At 53.4% G+C, this 14,681-nt stretch overlaps 1 protein-coding gene across 1 annotated transcript; it reads right to left on the bottom strand.

The window, feature by feature from the left end:
• Window positions 1-2,975: 2,975 nt before the first annotated feature.
• Window positions 2,976-7,737, bottom strand: LOC119107233 (lutropin-choriogonadotropic hormone receptor-like). The gene is made up of 3 exons (XM_037230650.1): window positions 7,706-7,737; window positions 3,935-4,106; window positions 2,976-3,512 (listed from the first exon to the last, which is right to left on the bottom strand). Exons 1-3 carry the CDS (start codon window positions 7,735-7,737, stop codon window positions 2,976-2,978), a joined length of 741 nt encoding a protein of 246 aa, XP_037086545.1.
• Between the last annotated feature and the right edge of the window lie 6,944 nt (window positions 7,738-14,681).

Below are 14,681 nucleotides of genomic sequence, written 5' to 3' on the forward strand. Positions count from 1 at the left end.
CCACTTTCTCAAACGGGAGTGGCCTAAGGACGGACTCGCCACCTCGACAGATGGCACCATCGCCTTTGCTCAGCAGTCTGCTAATCCCTCACAGAGCCCGCAGAATGATGTTCATGGTTTGAAAAAGTTGCGGGGGGGTAGACTTGAACCAGGATCTCTCGCCTACAAGTCGACCGCGCTGCCCGTGCACCAGGGGACGTGGCGCACTTTGCGTCGCGGAGGCCGACGGAGACTTGGCGATGCCGCTGAGACCGATAGCGGATCTATGATGGCGCCTGGCTGTTCCGGAGCCCGACAGCGAGTCTGTGATGGCGGCTGGCTGCTCCGGAGCCCGACAGCGGGTCTGCGATGACGTCTGGCTTGACGCGTGTAGGCGAGCGAGACAAAGGACCACACAATTTGGTAAGAACTCACTGATTTCTTGCTCCTTCGGTGAGCCGGTCACACAGCAGGTGGTTACTGTTCCTAAATAAGAACTGATGCTACAACTGATGCTACTTATGGGGAGAGAGAACACTATGAGCTAACGTGAACACTTCACAATCGAGAGAGGAGGCAGCGTCCAGCGCGCCGCACGCCGCAAGAGAAAATTCAGTGAAAATGGACGGACATTTGTGGATCTAAGCAATACTACTGGTGGGTACATTTTAAGATTTGATCAAAACATTTTAATTGGACGATTTTCTGGGATCAGAGCTCACGCTAAGTCGTGCTCGTTGGGTAAAAAGTTACTCCTACCAGGGGTCACAAATTCTAGGGCAGTGACATAATTTGGTGGTGGGCGTTTATATGTCGCACTGCTCGGCACAATACGCCCTGTCCTTCGCCGTCACCTGACCTTTACGTGGCCGCTGCCATCCTCCGTGAGCCATGCCTGCCAAGGTCAAATAGCAAGCGCCTAAAGCGTCTCGAGCCCACCCCGTCATGGATGCATGGATCAGCAGGTACGCGCTCTAACCATCTGACCTTCACCAAAATATCCTTTTGCCCCAGACAAATTAAGCAATTATTTTCATTAACGTCATTTCAATGACGCCTTGTCACACAACATGCAGCGAAAGAATGCGCAGCTATGCCATCAAATGAGCATAACACACATCCATATATGTGGTGGCCTCTCCAATCCACGCATGAAAGGCGCACTAGCCTTCTGGCCTTCGTGTCGGCTCTCGTCAAGAGCCGTCTGGGAGACCCAGTCACACCACACTGGGACTGCACTGGAGAGGGTGGGCAGCTGTCCATCCTCCCGCAGGGCAATTCAGCCGATTTCAACCTTGTCCGCAGAGCAAACACGCGGATGCGGCGAAGTTTTCAGCAAGTTCACCGGGGCAACACACGAGCAATGCTAAAGCCCTCAAAGGGTTTGGCGTGAGCGATGTGGAGAGCGAAGCAGGCCACAGAGTGAACTCAGCACAGCGGACCGTACTCCGTCCTGTATTTGCGGGGTACGCAGGACCCTGAGGAGGCCCGTGTTTCGCTCCAGTCGCGGCAGTCTTGACTGCTGATTAAGGCAGATACCTGCCAGGCCTTCGTGTGCTCCGCATCCGCTGTTTTTGTGAACTGGCGTTGTTTGAATCGGTGATGTTTTTTGTGAATTTACACACCAGTGCCATATTAGTGGATCCCTGCATTTGGAACTTTCTTGAAATGTGGACCGCCTTGATCGAACACATTGGTATCGCTTCACAAAGGTCTGACTCTATCAAGGCCTGGTTCAAAGGCCTGGTTCAAAGGTCTGGTTCAACGGTCTGGTTCAATACCACAGTCTGACTTGTAGCCAGGCACTTCGGTGAAGGGCTTTCACCTCTGCTTTTTTTGGTATCATCTGCGTGATAAACATCTCACAGCTTCACCGCCTGACCGTGCCTCGCTCCTCCCTCGCCGGGCTTGGTGTCTTGCAAACGTTTGACATGGTTAGGAGCATTCAACACCGAATAGTTGATCGACACATTGAACACGGTTAAAACGAGAACAGAGGCATCTTAATCAAAACCTTCTACTCTGTGACTGCTGTCATGTTGTTGGTCTCCGACCGTGGTGACGCCGGCCGCGCTGATGTTGCCACGCCCAGCTGGCTTCGACCAGCCACGTCCGGCCCGAGGCACACACGAAGGACGGACGCTCAGCCTACCGTATCACATGTATTGCGACTGGCCCCGCGCCGACGCTGTCAGCCGAAGGACGATCGTCTCACACCCTCTGAGAAGGGCAAACGGGAAACATCCGAGACGAACAAGCGTCAGCCAATCAGACACCGAGACGAATCAGCGTCAGCCAATCAGACACCCGTGAGATTCGGAGGGCGAGTACCTCTCACCTGTACACGAGATCTCTCGGCAGTAGCATCACATAACTCGCACTAGGGTGAGGCGCGAGTTTCTATCACTGTTCTGTAACAATACGGCGCGAACGCGCGTGTCATCAGATGATCATAGTCTCTACAATGCGTTGAGATATACGCACACACAAATAAATACATACATGAAATACAAAAGGGGCGAAATAACACGTAGGGATGAGCCAGTCAGCTCACCGTCTGTCCATTGGAGTGCAAACCAGCCGGCCTGCATCCAAAAGGACAGCACCGCATGCTTAGGTCGGCGAAGAGTGAAGTGCCACACCATGCGGGGACCAGTCTGTGTCCAGTAAATTATACGCCGCTGATTGCAACAGGCTGTGCTGATGCCAGCACTCTGATGTGGCAGAAGGGTCGATCAGACCTTTGCGTGCCCGCTCGTCGTTGTCCACGTCGTCGTCCAGTTTGTTCGGCACGGATCGATAACTGACCCCATCGGGCAGCCGTGTACCTCACCGAGCCGAGGCTCCGCAGCAGTCGGTATGGCCCGCCTCCCCCTCCCCCCGCCCCTTCCTACCGCCTCCACTGCGGCTCGCCGCGCATGGCCCGGCCACAGCCTGATCCGGGGCGCTCGACCACCGGCCCTGGCCGCGCCCCGCCCCGCAGCGGTCCGCACCGTCTACTGTGCGCCGCCGTCCGGCCGCGGCGCGTGGCCCGGCGGCGCCACACTGCCGGGGTCCGACGTGCGCGAGCACTCGAGCACGGGGCTGAGCGCCGGCTGCTCGACCGCCGCCGCCGGCAGGTGGCTCTCGACCGCCGAGTCCTGCGACGACTTGCGACCACCGCGGATGGACGACATCTCGAGCAGCGTGTTGGCGCTGCGCGGCTGCGTCAGCCCGCTGCGCGAGCCGTCCGACAGCTGAGGCAGCAGGTGGCGCGAGCGCGTGGCGCGACCGCCGCTGCCGCGTGACACCGGTGGCCGACACAGCGAACGGCGCCCCAGTAGCCGCAGCAGCTCCTGCCGGAACTGCTTGGTGAAGATGGCGTACAGGTAAGGATTGGCGCACGCGTTCAGCGGGTAGAAAAAGACCAGCAGGATCTTGGAGTTGGTGACGCTGATGAGTGGCACGCCCATGATGGCCGTGACGCCGAAGAACGCGATCGGCGCCCAGCACGCGAAGTCGGTGAAGACGAGCAGCGCCATCCGCTTCGCCACCTGGAAAAGCGGCGAAGTGCGAGCAGCTCTCGAAGCGTTGGAGGAGCATTCCACCGGTGACCCCCACAAACCACTCCTTCGATCATTGTTATCGCAGTCCACCGTTTACTGCAGGTCCGTGCTGTGTCTTGGGACTCAACGTTTCGTTCAACACCTTAGGTCATGTAGCGTCGAAATATCGCATGATGGCATCCGCGACGAGGGAGGAGAGGGAGGGGGAGGAGAGAGCACAGACCCAATGTATCGAATGACTCTTGGGCACACCGTACAATGTCAGTCCCTATTTAGGCAGATACGTGATTTGAATGACTTATGAAGATGCGCAGCTGGAAACGGCATGTATGCGGCATGAGGTAGCATCAAACACGAGCATCACCAAAACTGCCAGCCACTGCGTTCACCCAGTCGACCACGTGACCAACCTTCAGGTCGTTAGGCCGCACCAGGCCCCTCTCCACGTGTGAAATGCTGCAGTACATCCTCAGGTAGAACCAGGAGATGAGCAGGAAGGCTGCCCCGTTGCCGAGCAGCAGCAGCAGCAGGAATGCGATGCCGGCCCTGTCAGTCGCGTCCCGCGCCATCGGCAGGCATATGCTGCGGAGCGGACGGTCGCGAGGCAGCCAGTCACCTCAGGTACATCCTCAGACAGCCGTTGAAGCCGTACAGGTATCTAAAACGAGTCGGCTATGGTGGATGGCTCTGTCACATTGACGCATTGCAATGTGTGTTTTGAACGGTGTCCGCAGTGGCTTCCCCACAGCAGACTGTCCCATCGGCCCTCTTTGAAGCCCGTCGAGGCCAGTTCTCCCGGGCAATCTCTCATGGTCGTTTCTCGGGACACCCTCCCAATCCTGACGAGATTATCATCAGGGGAGAAATGGCCGGTTGCTTAGCGACTTCGGTTTCCACGTGGGGGCCCAAGTTCAAATCTAGGTTGTGCCAAGGTTCCTGGGCGCTTATACGATCCTGCAATTGCTGGTGCTCCATACAAGTGTGCGCAGCGATGTACGTCGGTTCCACTTGAAAACTATCAGGGACGTAGCCTCAAGCCATCTCATTGGGTCTCCTTCTCGTGGCTGCCACGACGCAGTCCCAATATTGTCTCCCTGGGCTATCCTTTAAGACCTTCCGAAATGACTCCGGACAGTCTCTCCGGGCGGTCCTCTAACACTCCTTTGAATACAGCCTCATGCACGTCTCCCCGGTGCGTCTTCTCGGAACCACCTGGCAGGCACGCCGACATCAGCCTCCTTGGGTCGTCTTCTTGGGTAATCATCTCAAACCTGTGAAGGCCTTATTCATTACGTCTCCCCAGGTCTTGCCGATGACATAGCTTCTCGGGTCCTTGGGGATTCCGCATTTCCCTGTGCAACATCTCTCACCCACGCAAAGCGAAATTGCGCGAGCACCTAACTTGAATCACGTTAAAAAACGCAAGCAACCTTGGTGAAAGTACTAAACTTAAAGGAAAACCACCAAATCGAAAGTACGAAAACCAAATGAACGGTACGAAACCAATCAAACACAGGCGGATTCCATTAATTCCCATCGATTCGTGCCTCTCATTCTAAGCTTCCAGACCCTTAACAGATGCACCCGCACGCAATTACTGCATACGTAAATAGTTTAAAATCCAAGGTTAATTTCCCTTGCCCAACCCACGATCCGTGCGGTCTTAGCCATAACCACCCTCTTCCAATCGCCCAGCAATGCTGCGCACGAGTTAATCGCTCTTTTTAGAGTTGCCAACATTTTCGCTGCAAGTTGTAAAAATAAAGCTGACAAAGTTTCGCTGCTGCGATTGCCGCTTTTGGTTTGAACAACCAACAACAAATATCACGTGAGATTATGTTATTGCAAGGAACAACAAAAGAGAAAATGGCACTGTTTCGCGAAACCTCTTGCAATGACCGCCATACCAACCCGTCATCTTCTCCAACGCGGCCCATTGTCCGTTCCATGGGTTACCAACGCGCTCACGCAGCCGCAAGGACATAAATGGTGCGATTGAAACCCAGTGGGGTTTGCTACACGCCTTCCATTGCTCTTGCTCAGGGCTAGCTGGAAATGGTTTACGGCGTGTCGCCTGGAGCTGTCGTTACCAACGCCCCCTATCGGCCGCCACAGCTTTCTACCAGCGTATTGTATAACAACGTAAACATTTTGTTTTGCTTTACTCGTGGCAGCGGCCACCACGCTGAGTCATCTTGATCCTTCGCGAAATTGGTCGATCATCTGCCACATTCTCAGCCTTCGTTTCAGTCCCATCAGCTCTGTCCACATCACCGAGCTCTTTCTTTTGTTTTTGTGTGCTGGCGCTCGATTTAGCCAATAACTTTGCTATATCTTCTGTCCTTCTGTTTTTCGCCTTTTCACGCCCCTCTCCTTTTCTCCAGCGTTCTTATTTGCTTGTGTTGTTACCATATTACCCCACGCATGACGTCATTACGTCACCAGACCTCCCTTCCCGCGGGAGCCAACGAGGCTTATTTCCGCCTATCCCGCTTACAATCAAGACGCCTGGCCCGGGGGCTCATTAGCCAGACACCAGTCATTCTCCGCCTCCGGCCAGTCGGTTCCCAAGCCGGGTCACACAGTGTGGTCGGCATAACCAGCTCCGAGGCGTCGGAATGCAGGTCCATACGACTGCAGTGTTTTTGGGTACAATGTGGAGACAATTTTAAGCGATGAATTTGTGACAGCTCAGCATCACGGATAGGAGTATGCACATAAAACAAAACGTAGTTCCACTCTTCATTTATCGTTTTGTTGTAAGATGTCCTCGCGTTGTGTTTTACGTTATAATTTACTTAAGCGCTTAATGAATTAACTCGTTATGTATTAAAACACGACAAATTCTTGTCTTCATCTCTCCAAGACTGCTTTATTTCCTTCTTTAAAAAATACACCGTCGCGCGGGCGGCCCCCGTGCACAACAGATCCTCCTTAACACTCCCCCGACCCTGAATGACCCCTCTCGTCATTTGGAACATCACTTTTACATCCCCCGTGAGAACATCACTGCTCCATTTCCAAGCGGATGATTTGGTGACTGGCCTCTTGAATAGTCCCTTTGACGTCTTCACATCAACCACTCTGACCACGCAATCTGGTCCTGGATACGTCTTCTCGACTCGCGCCATCGGCCAGGTTCCTCGCGGCACATTGGGATCAATAAGCAGAACCACTTCTCCTTCGCGCAGTTTCCTCCTGACTTCAGTCCATTTCTATCGCGCTTGCAGAGTCGGCAGGTATTCACGTACCCAGCGACGCCAGAACTCTGTGCTAAGCTGCTGCAACCGTCTCCAGCACTGTTGGAGGGCTGCAACTATCTGTGCTCGTCAAAGGTGTCATCTCAACTCTTGATCGGCCCGTGATGAATTCTCCCGGTGTCAGCGGCGGCAGGTCGCTTGGATCAGACGAGACAGCTGTCAATGGGCGGGTGTTGAGCAGTCCTTCAGCTCTGCAGAGCGCTGTGCTCAGCTCCCCATCGGCGAGATTTGCTCGTTCCAAAGTCTTCACCAGCGCCTTCTTGGCCACCTTGACCAACGCTGCACACACTCCATTGAAATGGGGTGCGCCAGGAAGATTGAAGACCCACTTCGTGGGGTATTTCGAGAGCTCCCTTTGAATCGTATCGATGTTGAACCCATGAACTTCTCTCTTCAGTTCCTTAGCGGCCCTCAAAAAGTTTCTCCCGTCGTCGGATCTGATCTCGGCTGGTCGACCTCGGCGCGAGATGAACCGCATTAGAGCGCGTATGAAGCTGGCGGTGTCCAGTGAGTAGGCCATCTCCAGATGCACAGCCTTGGTTTGCAGGCAGACAAAAATGCAAAGGTAGCGCTTTTGTCGCGTCTTCCCTCGTCCCTGCTTTGTCCAGAATGGTCCGGCATAGTCAACAGCACATCTGTCGAAGGTTCGGAGAGACGGACGGACGGACGGACGGAGAGACGGACGGAGAGACGGACGGAGAGACGGACGGAGAGACGGACGGAGAGACGGACGGAGAGACGGACGGAGAGACGGACGGAGAGACGGACGCACCCGTGCATCTATCATCGGCGCCATTTACTGTGTTTCTGGCTTCTTCTGTAACCTCTGACACGTAACGCACCTGCGTGCGCAAAGACTATAATCTCTCTCGCTGCAGGAATCCAAAACCTCGTTATCAGCTCAGCTAGGGTGTTCTCTACGCCAAGTCCGTGTTCAGCTTCTCCATGGACATGCTGGATAACCAGCCTGCTAATGACGTGCTTTTTTCGGCAGAAACATCGGGTGTTTGACTTCAAAACTTAGCTCTGATCGCTGCAGTCGGCCGCCGACCCGGATGGTCCCATCTCCATCTAAGAATGGGCTGAGCTGTTTCACAGTACTCCGGCGGCATGCTCTCTGCGGTCGTGCGCCCGACATCTTCACTTGTCGAAGCTCCTCTATTTCATCTCGGAATGCATCCTTCTGCGCTTGTTGAACCCAGATCTTCTCAGCTTCTTTTAGTTCCCCTGGGTTCAGTTCTCTGTCCGGTGGAGAGGTGCTCGTTTGAGAGATCTTCCCGCGTAGAACTCTGATGAATCTCTGCACACAGGCTGTAACTCTCAACAGTCTTGTCCAGCTTGAGAAGTTTGCCGGGTTTAGCCGCCAGCTGGGACCCGACGGAGCTCGTACAGTAAACACATTATTCTGCTGGTCCTTCTTGATCTCAGACTGGTTGAACTCTTCTGTGGCGAATTCTTTCTTCCGTGGCCATCCGCTTTCGTCTCTCAGCAGGAACTTGGCTCCATGCCACCACAGCTGACTCTCCGAAATATCCTTTAAAGTCAAGCCCCTGGTGGATGCGTCCGCCGGCTCGTCTGACCCTGGCACGTGCTGCCACTGCTTGGGTGTTGTCAGCTCATGAATCCCTGATGCCCTGTGAGCGACAAACGGCTGAAAACGGCAGATTTCATTTCGAATCTAGCATAGCACGTCCATCGAGTCAGACCAAAATTGCACGTCTTCAATTTTCTCTCCCATTGCCGTGCACAGCGTCTTCACAAGTCTTAATCCCAGCAGTGCGCCCATCAGCTCCAGTCTTGGGATTGTCTGCTTCGTCGCTAGCGGCGCCACCCTCGCGCGTGCCAGCGCGAGCTGAGAGGATCGTTCGCTGCCACTTTCGGACACGACGTAGATGGCTGCGCCATATGCTTGTTCTGACGCGTCACAGAACACGCGAATCTCCTGAAGGGTGACCTCTGAGAAAGGATGAGTGCAGCGCGGCACCGAGAGACTGCTGAGCTGCTGCAGGTCGACAAACCACTCAGACCACTTCAGCTTCTGGTCGCCCGGCAGTATGTCATCCCAGTCTGCTCCGCTGATCCATGTCTGCTGAAACAGCATCTTTGGTCGAATGGTGAGTGGCACGAACAGGCCTAGTGGGTCGAAGACAGAAGCCATCTCCCTCAGACATGTCCTTTTGGTCAAGTTTTCAGACAGGATTTCTCGTTTTGACGTGTCTAGGGAGAGGCGGTCTTCATTTGTTGTCCAAACTACTCCAAGAGTCTTTCGTCGGCACCGAGCCCTGATCTTCAAAGAAGTGGCGCGAGCTGATAGCTCTATCCTCGACGGGGATCGCTTTCAGCACTTCCGCATTGTTTGACACCCCCTTCTAATCTTCATCCCACCATCTTCGAGAATACTGCTGACCTGCTTCCTAACTTCGATGGCCTCCTGTTCTATCCTGAACGATTGAATGCCCGTCATCCATGGTAGAAGTGCTTCAGCAGCATATCGGAACCTAGTGGATACTTTTCTGCATGTTTTTCGAGCGTTTTCTTTCAGTATGAACTGTGCGACGAATGGAGCGGCCGCGTTCCCAAACAGCCAGAGGTTTGCTTCGTATACTGTGGGCCCCTCGTCCTTCATATTTCGCCACAGCACTCGGTGGTTTTTCTGCCATCTGACGCGATCTCAACTTGTAAAAACATCTCGCAGACGTCGCCAATTAGCGCAATGCAGTGCAGCCGAAAGCCGAGCAGCGTCTCGACGAGATCGGTGTGTAGAGAGACGGCCCAGGGAGAACTTGCGAATTCAGGCTCACTGCTCGATGCTTAGCGGCTGCATCGTGCACAATCCGGATTTTTGTTGGCGCCTTCTCCTCTCGGATGACTGGAAAATGTGGCAGGAACCACTCCTTCTCGCTGATGTTTGTCCTTTCGGAGACGGGCACTTTTGACATGTAACCCTTCTTCACGTACTCTTCAAGAATTTCACCGCACTTGGCCGGCAGCTCGCCACCGAGTCGCTTCAGAGATTGCTCCAACCGCACAAGACGCTGCATTGTGGCGCTATAGTTGCTCATCAGCTGTGGCTCTACGTTTCTTGACGAGACCTCCGCCTGGTACCGATGACCGCTGTACGAGAGTGGCTCCGATACCTTTTTCAGCGCCCCTGCTCTTCACGTGACATGAGGCCCTCTTCTGACTCTGATTTGAATGACCTCTAAATCGGCCATTGACCTAATCGCTTCTACTTCCTCTTCACATTTTTTCTTCAGAAGTGAGTCCTCAGTGTTTTTTACACGTGAGTCACGTTCTTCCCCATCTTCAGGTCAGAGAATTCAGATCCGACGTGTTTCTCTTTGATAAAGCCGAACGCTGTCCAGCCCAGGGGAGTCAAAATTGCCACTGGGTCATAGGCAGCGCCTTTCACGGAGCTAAGCGGGACAAATAACTGAGTTGTCTCCGCACACAGACCGATGAGGATGGTCGACACTGCTGTTCTTCATATTGGGAATGGTACGGTTTTTCACATGCAGCCACCGCTTCTTCACTGTGTTGCAGTTAGTACGCACTGAAGCACCATCGAGACTTTGTATCACGTAAACATTCACTGACACTTCGTAGCTGCTGTGGAGACTTGACAACTTCACGATGCCCGTCTTCATGGTGACATCTTCTGTGCCGCTGACAGTACCCAGCTGTAGCACTTGCTCTTCTCCATCGAATTCTAGCTCACTCGCGGCAGCCTTCGTCATGAATGAGGCATCTGAGCAGGGATCAAGCAGCGCGTTAAGCACAACCGAATGATGTCCATATTGTACCACTACAAGCGCAGTCTGGACGGCTATTTTCCCACACGTCACTTTGGGTTCTGAGGTCGACGTGTTGTAGCTTGTACTGGGATTATTCAAGTTTCTCAGTGCACCGCTGGAACTGATCCAACTATTTTCACTTGCCTATCGAAATGGGTAAAGCTCTTTTACTTCAGTAACATTTTGCCATTGCACAGACTGGTTTTCACTCGGCATACGATGCAGCTACTGGTGCTGCTCCTGCTGCTGCGCGTGCAGCAAAGTGTGATGGCTTCCGCCACATCCATCAGCCGCATATCTTGGGAATGACCTGCACGTGACGCCGCGGTGCTTTCCGCTGAGGCGTCTGAAACAGATCCTTTCTGATTTACAAAATCCGTATCTTCTCGATGCATCCCAGCTTTGGAGCTCCGCGCAGTCACGCAGCAGGTGACGCGCTTGACACACATAGCAGCTTGCTTGCGCCTAACTTGCATCACGTGACTTGCTGATCTTATTCGTGGCATACGCTCTTCTTCCTCTGTTTTTTATCTCATTGCTTCTGGTTCGTCTTCTGATTTGGTCATCTCCTTCGCCCTTTTTTCAAGCCGAGCTTGTTCAGCTAGCCACTCAGCGAAGGTTTCGAAGCTGTCTTCACGGCCTGCTGTTCCTAACCATCTTTGATATTTTTTGACACATGAAGGGTGAAGTTTTTCGGCCACCAGAATGTGATAAGCCAACACATCAGACTGGCCGCTAACTGAACCTATCTCCTTCAGTGAGGTGATGAGACAGGCCACGCGATCGGCGAACTGTTCCAGGCGCTTCGTGTCTCCTTCAGCGATGCGCGAGAAGTGTCGGATTTTGTTGAGTTCGTGATGGTTTCGTCTCGTTTTTCCACCATAATTTTCTTTCAGCTGCTCTCTAGCTTTTCTGTAGCCGGCCCTCGGATGGTTTGTAGCCTTCTACGAGTTTTAGTGCTTCACCGGCTAAGCCGTTTTTCAGGTATAACATTTTAACTTCGGGTCCATTTCAGTGTCTCCAATGAATGCTTCGATAAATTAACAGCTTCCCAATCTTCGAATTGGCTGCATTTCCTTCGAACACTGGCAGCTCCGGTTGTTTTATTCCTTTCACTGTACAGGCACTTTCATTTCTCGTCTTTTCAGTGGCATTATTGTCCTGTTTTCTTTGATACCATCACCATCAGGTCGTCACAGGCGTCGGTAAATTGATACGTTCCTTCCACAAATATCGCAGCTTCTTCATCAGACTGTAAGCTGTCACAAATGTTTTCACTAACTTCCCTCATAGTCTCCAGTGGTCTTTAAGCTGCTGGCAATTGTGTTCAATGCAACTAGCTCCTTCATCTTCAGAGAAGAGTTCTTCAATCTCTTTCTTTAGCTTAACAGCCTGAGCTTTGTACGCATTCCGTTTTCTTTTTAGCTTCGGTTCGCTTATCCTCGATCCGGGTCACGCTAATAAATAAACTCGTCATGTTCTAAAATAACTTAACCGCTCTTACTATTTAAACACGACAAATTATTTGCTTCATTTCTCCAAGACTGCTTTACTTCTTTCTTTAAAAAATACACCGTAGCGCGGGCAACGCTCGTGCACAACATACAACAGGTCCTCCTTAACACGTTTAATGAATGCGTCTCCGACAAAAAAGATGCCTTTCATTGTGGAATACATTGTGTGTTGCGTCAGTGACAATATACCACGCGGCATATTCCTTGTTCTTCAGGACTTTCCAGTATCATTTGCAACGTTTGCGAGGTTCGTATATGACTACGGCTATTGTTGTGCAAACAGGGACAGCGCGCCGGGCACGGAGACTCGGGCTTCTCCAATTTGAACCCGTTAGTGTTTTCCAAAACGCCCGCAGAATTCGAACGGTCTGCCGCTTCGGCATACGTGATCTTCTCGTCTCGTCTTGAACGGTGCGTGCCGTGCATAATTTGGCGTCCACTGAGATCCCCGTCGTCTCGGTTCACGCTCGAGAAGATCCCTACTGCCGGATTTTCCGCTCGGTAGGAACAGCAGCGTGTACCGGCGAGTGTGTGAAGTGATCGTCGTTGGGGATGCCGCTGGCCGACTGACATCCCAATTACGCCGCGGGGCCCATTGGGCGACACATCACTCTGGGGAATGGCGGGCCCCGTCGCCCGTTCAGTGTGCGTCAGCAGGGCCCGCGGCGGCAGGCCGCGCGAGGCCCGCCCTGTCCTGAGGTCCTGACGCAGCACGCCTGATGGCCGTGACGCGGCACGGCCTACTGGCCCTGACGCAGCACGTCTGCTGGCCCTGACGCAGCACGCCTGCTGGCCCTGACACAGCACGCCTGCTGGCCGTGACGCAACACGCCTGCTGGCCCTGACGCAGCACGCCTGCATGGCCCTGACACAGCACGCCTGCTGGCCCTGACGGCAGCACGCCTGCTGGCCGTGACGCAGCACTACTGCTGGCCCTGACGCAGCACGCCTGCTGGCCGTGACGCAGCACGCCTGCTGGCCGGTAACGCAGCACGCCTGCTGGCCCCTGACGCAGCACGCCTGCTGGCCGCGACGGCAGCACTCCTGCTGGCCCTGACACAGCACGCCTGCTGGCCTTGACACAGCACGCCTGCTGGTCGTGACGAATTACGCCTGCTGGCCCTGACACAGCAGGCCGCTTGATGTGCCATCAACATCTTCATCCGGCCGTCTGAAACGAGGTATCACGGCGATACTGGCCAGAATGGCAGCCTCTATTGGAGTTTGAAAATCATCTAAATTTTCGAAACCTTGAAGACTTAGATCTGCTTCATGCTGTGCAAGCAGCACTGTTCAGGAACAGAACGAAAGCCAGATCAGCATCCATGCTATCTGCAATCGACTCGTGCTAAGTTTTGGACAAACGATTTACTTGCGTGGCTTGAGATAGGGGACTCAGTAGAACTCGTTTAGAAGTTGTCGATTCAAACTCGTTCTCAAACGAAGTTGAAACGGCGCCGTCTCACGTATAACTTTGATGGTCCAGCCATGTGCAAGGTCCATGCACCAGCCACTTCAGTTAGTCAACTAAACTTCAATCCTCTGCAGAAGTTATGACATGAAGTGAATCTGGTCATCGATGCTGCTAGCATTGCACGCATACAAATGTACCCACAATGCAGCGTTATTTTGTGGTACAGTTTTTAACCTGCGGTGGCCCGTGTACAGTGAAAGCACACCCACCTCCATCCTTTACTCTAAGCTTCTAGAAAATTTTTCAAACCGCTCCAGTTAGCCAAACGAAGTTTCAGCAGCTTGACACACTCTGGAGAAAAGAAAACGTTTTTTTCGTCAGGTCGCCAGATTGTAACGTCATTGGTGAAGGTTTATATGGCTGTTGATGTTTCTACCCAGGCACCAATGTGCAGCTTCCTTTCCCGTTTTGAATTGTTTTGATGTAGCCTATCGACTGGCTTGCCGCCGGCCAGGGCCAGTCGTACCGCGTGGGGCCAGACTGGGTCACTAGAAAAGTTTATGTGAGGTTAACGCATTTGCATCAAACCATAGCGAGTTGTACCGTGCCGGCCATTGTGATGCATTGCTCAGCTAACTAATACCTTATTAAAGCACTGTAGGACTATTCACAAGGGACACACAAAGACCAAGACCAAGATGACCACTGTAGGGCACATTCAGCCGCGCTCCTGTTCTAAGTGTCCGCTGCAGAGCACTACCACCGTTATTGCCTGCGCTAGGGCTTTGAAGGCGTTGAGAGGCCTGGACGGGTTTGGTTTTGTTTGCCGTAGTGCCGTCATAAGTCACGTGACAGACCGTCAGCTGATCGATATACGAGCGGGATTGGACGGGCGTGTCGTGGTCGTTTGAAATGGTTGTGATCGGACGTATGCTCCTGAGACAGTGGAGGCATGCGTACGTTTGACTTTCAGACGGCCGTGGTTGGAGCACTATCCCAAGGGGACGGGGCAGGCTTCTGCCACACGGCTGGGGGGTTTTGTCACCAAGCGCAGGGGCGAACGCAGAAGGAGTGATGGAGGTGGTTACCTGGTGCTGATAGTGCCGATGCCGACCAGGGGCAGCGTAGCCATGAAGGAGTACATCCAACCGACCACCAATCACCCTACAACGAGA

The sequence above is a fragment of the Pollicipes pollicipes genome, unplaced genomic scaffold (genome assembly GCF_011947565.3).
Source record: "Pollicipes pollicipes isolate AB1234 unplaced genomic scaffold, Ppol_2.1 Scaffold_2555;HRSCAF=2994_pilon_pilon_pilon, whole genome shotgun sequence".
In the NCBI taxonomy this organism is placed as follows: Eukaryota; Metazoa; Arthropoda; class Thecostraca; order Pollicipedomorpha; family Pollicipedidae; genus Pollicipes; species Pollicipes pollicipes.

Coding starts and splice junctions, on each gene's coding strand:
- LOC119107233 (XM_037230650.1), bottom strand. CDS start 7,737: ATGTCCATGGAGAAGCTGAACACGGACTTGGC. Junction 4,107..7,705: donor AAGCTGAACACGGACTTGGC/GTAGAGAACACC, acceptor TCCGCTCCGCAG/CATATGCCTGCCGATGGCGC. Junction 3,513..3,934: donor TGCGGCCTAACGACCTGAAG/GTTGGTCACGTG, acceptor CCGCTTTTCCAG/GTGGCGAAGCGGATGGCGCT.